The 7,599-nt window shown below is 38.6% G+C and overlaps 1 protein-coding gene across 1 annotated transcript; it reads right to left on the bottom strand.

Moving 5' to 3' along the window:
• Nucleotides 1–2,274: 2,274 nt before the first annotated feature.
• On the bottom strand, nt 2,275–5,857 carry LOC136222579 (extensin-2-like). The gene is made up of 2 exons (XM_066010331.1): nt 4,294–5,857; nt 2,275–4,058 (listed from the first exon to the last, which is right to left on the bottom strand). The coding sequence occupies exons 1-2, from the start codon at nt 5,855–5,857 to the stop codon at nt 2,275–2,277; spliced, it is 3,348 nt and encodes a 1,115-aa protein (XP_065866403.1).
• Nucleotides 5,858–7,599: the final 1,742 nt, after the last annotated feature.

The following is a 7,599-nucleotide window of genomic DNA, read 5'->3' as shown; positions in this document are numbered from 1 at the left end:
GGGGTTGCTTTAATAGTTGTTGGAGTTCAGATTTTCGCAATTGACCCAAAGGCGCTCTTCAAGCATTTGAGGAGACTGACTGATAAGATCCGAAAGGGTGCTGTACTCTTTAAATTTTCTTGCAAAGGAGCAACTACGCAAGAGCTATTAAGTCTTTCTCTTGGTGTTGATAGTGATGATGAGAACCAGGGAAGCACTAGATGTTTCAAATTGAGCTACTCATCCAATGAAAGTACAAACACTGATGATGGCTTGAGAAAAGCGGGGTATAAAATAGGTGTTGCTGTTGATGCAAGTGTTTCCATGCAAAGAGACTTCTTAAGGAATGCACTACAAACTGTTTTGCTGATGTTGAGCAACACTGAAGCTAAGCTTAGGGACGAAGCAATCTCAATACCTTACAATTTCCAAGATCGAGAGAAGGAAACCATTCTGGTTGTGGTTCATGTAGTATTGGAGCTTAATGTGACAACAATGGGCAATCTTGTGACGTTTCAGTGTGTGTGGCAAGTTCAGTTCACTGCTTTCATACATTCTTGGGGACAAGAATGCTCTGAAGGGGAGGGTATTGTCACGACTATTAAGGAGTTATTTTAGCTATTAATTAGGAGTTAATTGTCTTGTTATTGCTTATTTGGTGGTTATTTCCTATTATGAGTTTGTTACACAATAACTGTAAAATAGCACATCTGTGTGCTATGGTAACTGCTGCCACGTCAGCGTAGCTTTTCCTATTTAGTCTCCTCCTTAGGAACTTATCGATTATGATATGAAAATTAATGAAACCTTACTTTCTCTTCTCTAAACCCAGCCATTCCTTCTTCTAATCTTTGTTCTTCTCTTTTCTTCTATCATTCTCTTCCCTATTTCAATTCTGCCCTAATTACTACTACCAGGAATCCCTAACCGTTACAGAGCCATTCCACTTATGTTGTCTATATTTTTCGCTCCCGCACTATGTTCATTCCTTGGATGCTTAGGGATGCTTGATCGACCTGTCTAGTGCATATGGATACAATGAACATGGTGTTTACACATACTTTCCGAGAAGGAAACCAAGTGGTCCATGCGCTTGCAAACTTTGGTCAACTTGTGACTGATTTACACTGGTGGGACTCATCGCCTCAATTTTGTTCGCTTTTTATCAGGGACAATGCGATAGGCAGAGATTTATTTCGCTTTGCGTAGGATTTACTTTATTTTTTTAATTACATTTGTTATTTTTTAATTCTTTCTTAATAATATCGGGCTCGGGACTGTGTTCTGCACTTCCCCCATTCCTAGTCTTTAATTAAAACAAATTTATTGATATCCTTAAGCCTCAAGCAACCAATCTTTTTCAACAACATATGATTAAACAAGTTGACATGTTTAATTTACATCTTCCACTTTGGAGGGATAATAAAGTTAATTTAGTTACATGCTAATTAGTTATTAGTTGTGTTATTTGACTATAGATCAGATTAGTTGGTTATTAAATAATGTAATTTTTTTTTCTTTTTTTTCTTTTTTTTTTTTTGTTGTAACGGATAGCAAAAGGGATGCTTTTATTTTGGGCCTTAGGTGTACCTCAAGCTTTCTTGATTTGATGATATGTTTGATCAAATATTCTTTTATTTTCAATGTTCATTGACTCATTTGGATGCTTTGCCATCAAGTAGAGATAATTATTAAAAGAGAGAAGAAAACTATATAATAAAAAGAGTGAAGAAAATTTAGGAGAGATCTTGCTTTTTTATTACTAACAATCTTAGTGCACAAAGCACGAAGAAGTCTTAGAAAATGATAATTGCTCGTACGATTATAAATAGAGAAAAATAATATACAATAATAAATTAGAGATGAATTAATTAAAAAAAGGTAAATTGAAAACTGCAACCCGTCTTCTATATATTCAAGCATGCTTCACTTCCTAACTTTCCTTAAACTTTTTACCATTTTTCACATGAATATATATGAAGATGAAGTGCAAAATTGCCACTTTTCCACCGCACGCAATCTGGCCTGAATTGATAAAACTATAACTTGTTGATGCGAATTTCATATCCTTATTATTGAATTTGAATGTGCTTGGATTAGAATATTGGATCCCACTATTTTCACTCTTAGAGACTTCCTTTATTTCCTTGTTAAAACTAAAATCTGCAATATGATAACCAGATAAAATCATGAGATAAATTTATACTTTAAAATGAACTAATATGATGATATTTGAAATCTTGGAGAACATTTACTTACTTGATTCGTGAAGGAATGTAACTAAGCTTTTTGAGCCTAGTAATGAGTTGGGGGTGGTGGAGAGCTGTAAATGTAGACTGGAGGGGGAGGTGATTTTACAGGTGGGGGAGGTGAATGATAATAGTATGGGGGAGGTGGTGATGGTGAAGGAGGAGGTGGGGAGTTGTAATGATATGGTGGAGGTGGAGATTTTACTGGCGGTGGAGGTGATTGGTAATGGTATGGTGGAGGAGGAGATTTCACCGGTGGTGGAGGTGACTGGTAGTGGTATGGGGGAGGGGGAGATTTTACTGGTGGTGGAGGTGATTGGTAGTGGTATGGGGGAGGAGGAGATTTTACTGGTGGTGGAGGTGATTGGTAATGGTAAGGGGGAGGAGGAGATTTTACAGGTGGGGGAGGTGATTGGTAGTGGTATGGAGGAGGGGGAGATTTTACTGGTGGTGGAGGTGATTGGTAGTAGTATGGGGGAGGAGGAGATTTTACTGGTGGTGGAGGTGATTGGTAATGGTAAGGAGGAGGAGGAGGAGATTTTAGAGGTGGGGGAGGTGATTGGTAGTGGTATGGCGGAGGGGGTGATTTTATAGGTGGGGGAGGTGAGTGGTAATAGTATGGGGGAGGAGGAGATGGTGAAGAAGGAGGTGGGGAATTGTAGCGGTATGGTGGAGGAGGCGATTTCACTGGTGGTGGAGGTGATTGGTAGTAGTATGGAGGAGGAGGTGATTTCACTGGTGGAGGAGGTGAGTGATAATAATAAGGTGGCGGAGGTGATGGTGATGGAGGATGTGGTGACTTATAGGAATATGGAGGAGGAGGTGATTTTACAGGTGGTGGAGGTGAGTGATAATAGTAAGGGGGAGGGGGTGATGATGATGGAGGAGGTGGAGACTTATAATAGTATGGAGGAGGAGGGGATGCTGTTGGTGGTGGTGGAGACTTGTAATAATATGGAGTCGGTGCTAGTGATTTCACTGGTGGTGGAGGAGATTTATAATAGTAAGAAGGTGGAGGAGGGGGAGATGGTGGTGGTGGAGACTTGTAATAGTAAGGTGGTGGCGGTGATAGTGAAGGTGGCAGTGGAGACTTATAGTAGTACGGAGTCGGTACTGGTGACTTCACTGGTGGTGGAGGAGACTTGTAGTAGTAAGGAGATGGAGAAGAGGGGGAGGGAGGTGGTGGAGACTTGTAGTAGTACGGAGTCGGTGTTGGTGACTTCGATAGTGGTGGAGGAGATTTGTAGTAGTAAGGAGGTAGAGGAGATGAAGATGAAGGTGGTGGAGACTTGTAGTAGTAGGGAGTCGGTGTTGGTGACTTCACTAGTGGTGGAGGAGACTTATAGTAGTAAGGAGGTGGAGGAGACGAAGATGGAGGTGGTGGAGACTTGTAATAGTACGGAGTGGGTGCTGGTGATTTCACTGGTGGTGGGGGAGATTTGTAATAGTAAGTAGGTGGAGGAGAGTGAGATAGAGGCGGTGGTGACTTGTAATAGTAAGGAGCAGGTGTCGGCTTTGGTTTAGGCTTCTCACACTCCTTGTAACCGGTCTTAGAACCATAAGCAAACGACTTAGCTTGAAGTACAACCTCATGCTTTGTCTTAGATTTAACATGAAGAACAAGACCCTTTTTGCCCAAGTGAAGGTTAGTTGGAATACTGCATGATGATTTTTTGGGTGCCATATGAAGTTTAGCCTTACATGCTTTGCCACCATATTTGCGATATTCAAACCCTTCAACGGTAATACTGTATTTACCATTGCTCTTAGTTTTAACATAGGCCTTGATTTTCTTTTCACCTGCCTTACATGTTACCTCCACAATAGCACCTATCCATCACAACAACTTTTGGATTAGTCTTTTTAATATATATAATCTACTAAAATAATAATTTGGTCTTAACAAACTACAATAACTATTTTATTGTCTTATTGTTCTTTTCTATATATGTTAAAAATAATGAAAATATTGGTTATGTAATTTGTTTTTTTTTTTTTTTGAAAAGTGGTTATATATATATATATATGTGGGTGTAAATTTGTTATAGTAAAAAGAAGAATTTACCTTTTAGATGCTTCTTCTTGTGTGATTTCTCTGGATATTTCATATCATAACATCTATAGCAGTAAACTTTTCCTATCACCTTCACTACAAAATCATGGTGATGTGGGGGAGGATAAGCCTTAGGTGGTGGAGGAGACTTATAATAGTACGGTGTCGGAGTCGGAGACTTTTCTGGAGGTGGTGGAGACTTGTAATAATAAGGAGCTGGAGGAGATTTTGCGGGTGGTGGTGGTGACTTGTAGTAGTATGGAGGGGGAGGAGATGGTGAAGGAGGAGGAGGAGACTTATAGTAGTAAGGAGGGGGAGGAGATGGTGATGGTGGTGGCGGTGATTTGTAGTAGTACGGAGGTAGTGGTGAGTGAATTGGTGGTGGTGGAGACTTGTAGTAGTATGGAGTTGGTGTTGGTGATTTTTTAGGTGGTGGTGGAGATTTATAGTAGTATGGTGGTGGTGGTGAATGAACTGGTGGTGGTGGAGACTTATAGTAGTATGGAGCCGGTGTTGGTGATTTTTTGGGTGGTGGTGGAGATTTGTAGTAGTATGGCGGTGGTGGTGAGTGCACTGGCGGTGGTGGAGACTTGTAGTAATATGGAGCTGGTGTTGGTGATTTTTTGGGTGGTGGCGGAGATTTGTAGTAGTATGGCGGCGGTGGTGAATGAACTGGTGGTGGTGGAGACTTATAATAGTATGGAGCCGGTGATGGTGATTTTTTTGGTGGTGGTGGAGATTTATAGTAGTATGGTGGTGGTGGTGAGTGCACTGGTGGTGGTGGAGACTTGTAGTAATATGGAGCTGGGTTTGATGATTTTTTCGGTGGTGGTGGAGATTTGTAGTAGTATGGCGGTGGTGGTGAGTGAACTGGTGGTGGTGGAGACTTGTAATAATATGGAGTCAGTGTTGGAGACTTTTTGGGTGGTGGTGGAGATTTGTAGTAGTATGGTGGTGGAGGAGAATGCTCTGGTGGTGGTGGTGACTTATAGTAATATGGTGGCGGGGGAGACTGCTTAGGTGGTGGTGGTGACTTGTAGTAGTAAGGTGGAGGAGGAGAATGCTCCGGTGATGGAGGAGACTTGTAATGGTAAGGAGGAGGTGGTGATGGAGAAGGAGGTGGAGGAGATTTATAGTAATAGGGTGGTGGCGGCGAAGGAAAAGGTGGTGGTGGCGACTTGTACGCATACGGTGGTGGTGGTGACGGAGAAGGTGGCGGTGGTGACTTGTACGCATACGGTAGTGGAGGTGATGGAGAAGGTGGCGGTGGTGACTTATACGCATACGGCGGTGGAGGTGACGGGGAAGGTGGTGGTGGTGACTTGTACTCGTAATGAGGTGGCGGTGGAGACGGAGACGGTGGTGGAGGCGATTTATACACGTAAGGAGGTGGAGGAGAAGCAGAAGGAGGAGGCGGAGATTTATACAAATAAGGTGGAGGAGGTGGAGAATAATAAGGATAAGCATCACCCGAAACTAAACTAACACTACTTGAAACAAAAACCACAGCCAATGCTATCGCCAATAATGACCAACGACGAGCCCAACTGGTTGGACCGCCCCCGGAAGTCGCCATAGTCGCCAGAAAATTCAGCCCCTCCTCCCAATGTATCCCTCGGACTTCACCACTTCTCAAGTATGAGGAGAAGTAGATGTGTTTTGTAATGTGTTTGTAATAAGCATGAATTCTAAGTGTTTATATAGTACAATTAGTCGTTGAAATAGAGCTGTCTTTTAAGAACAAATATTACAATCTGTACATTTTCTAAAATGGGATTTTAATATTTTTTTTCTAATTTATTTTTCCACTACTGTTCTTGATCTCAATTGGATGATATATAAATTAATTATTTTGAAAAATTTAATCTCCTACAGCTCATTAGATATATGATTGAGCATAAATACCCCATCTTGAATTTTTTTTTTTCTCAATTATTACAATTTTCAACTTTGTATTAATGTTTTTTTTATTAATTCCACTCCTCTGCCTGTTCAATTGTTTATTTGCTGGCCTACATACGATTTTAGATCCAATTGGAATACAATCACTAAAAAAAATAAACACATGGCTTATAATTTAGTGAAATAAGTGTTGATTATAATTGGGTTAATTTCAAATAAAATCTACGTGGTTTTACGTTTTTGTATATTGGTATCTGTAGTTTTTTTTGTTAGCCATGTTAGGTTGACTTTGCCAAATTTGGCCGATAATGACATCAGAATGGAAATTTTCAAGAATTAAATGATGTTTTAAGTAACCTTTAATTCTTCAACTTTTTAGCTTTTAACGTCATTATGTGTTTTTTTTAGAGAGAGAAAGTTAATGTATAGAGTGAAAAAACTCAAAAAATGATGATTTTGAAATATAAAAAATGTAGTTCCATATTATTTTATAAACAATTTTAACTTTTAAAAAATTTCATTTTAAGGTTGTTATCGGTGAAATTTGGCAAAGTCAACCTAAAATGACTAATAATGTCAATCACACATGGTTTGTTTTGTAACAAAAAAAAAATCATAAACCTTGAAACTACATAGATTTATTTGAAATTAAACCTTTAATATTCAATGGTAACTAATTATTGGCGTAAAGCATTACTTAGCCCCTAACATAAATATAGGGATAAGATATAAAAATACTTCCTAACATTGACAGTCAGGAGTAATTTTAACCCCAACGTTTAAAATGGTACAATTTTACCCTAAACTCTGGCCGCCAAGTGCAATTTTACTTTTAGCGTTGTCAAATTGGGTCAATTTGAAAAATAATTCATCAAACTATCTTCTTAGTTACGAATCTTATCATCTACACTTCATATATACATCATCTTATCACTCATTAGTAACAGATCATCAATAGATAAATAGGCGTGAAAAAATATTAAATTAAAATTAAAAAATTATATTGTATTTTGTACGAGTTGGATAAAAAAATTCAAATATTTCGTCGAATTTAAACATATTATCTCCAATTGTATTACTAAATCATATCAAATGTGATTTTTTTTTACGACGAACTGATATGTAATTGATGCATAAAAAAAATGTTTGTGTTTTATTATGATGTTTGAAATTGATTCAATTTTGTCAATGTATGAGTAAAATTGCACTTGACTGCTAACTTTAGAGGTAAAATTATATCATTTTAAACATTAGATATAAAATTGCTCTTAACGGAATGTGTTTGCTAACGGAATGAACCTCAAGGTACCATTTTGTAAATTTTTAAACCACAAGGGTGCCGATCGAAAACAGATGTAACCACAAATGTTTATTTTTATACTTTTCCCTTTAATTTATGAAAATTACAAAAAAAAA

The sequence above is a fragment of the Euphorbia lathyris genome, chromosome 3, assembly GCF_963576675.1.
Source record: "Euphorbia lathyris chromosome 3, ddEupLath1.1, whole genome shotgun sequence".
Lineage (NCBI taxonomy): Eukaryota > Viridiplantae > Streptophyta > Magnoliopsida > Malpighiales > Euphorbiaceae > Euphorbia > Euphorbia lathyris.
The sequence above is the reverse complement of the archived record's forward strand: the minus strand, read 5'-3'. Positions and strand labels throughout refer to the sequence as shown.

What these genes read in the sequence shown, in the direction of transcription:
- LOC136222579 (XM_066010331.1), bottom strand. Translation starts at nt 5,857, where the DNA reads ATGGCGACTTCCGGGGGCGGTCCAACCAGTTGGGCTCGTCGTTGGTCA. An exon ending in CAAGAAGAAGCATCTAAAAG is followed by an intron (nt 4,059 to 4,293) that starts GTAAATTCTTCT and finishes TGTGATGGATAG; the next exon opens with GTGCTATTGTGGAGGTAACA.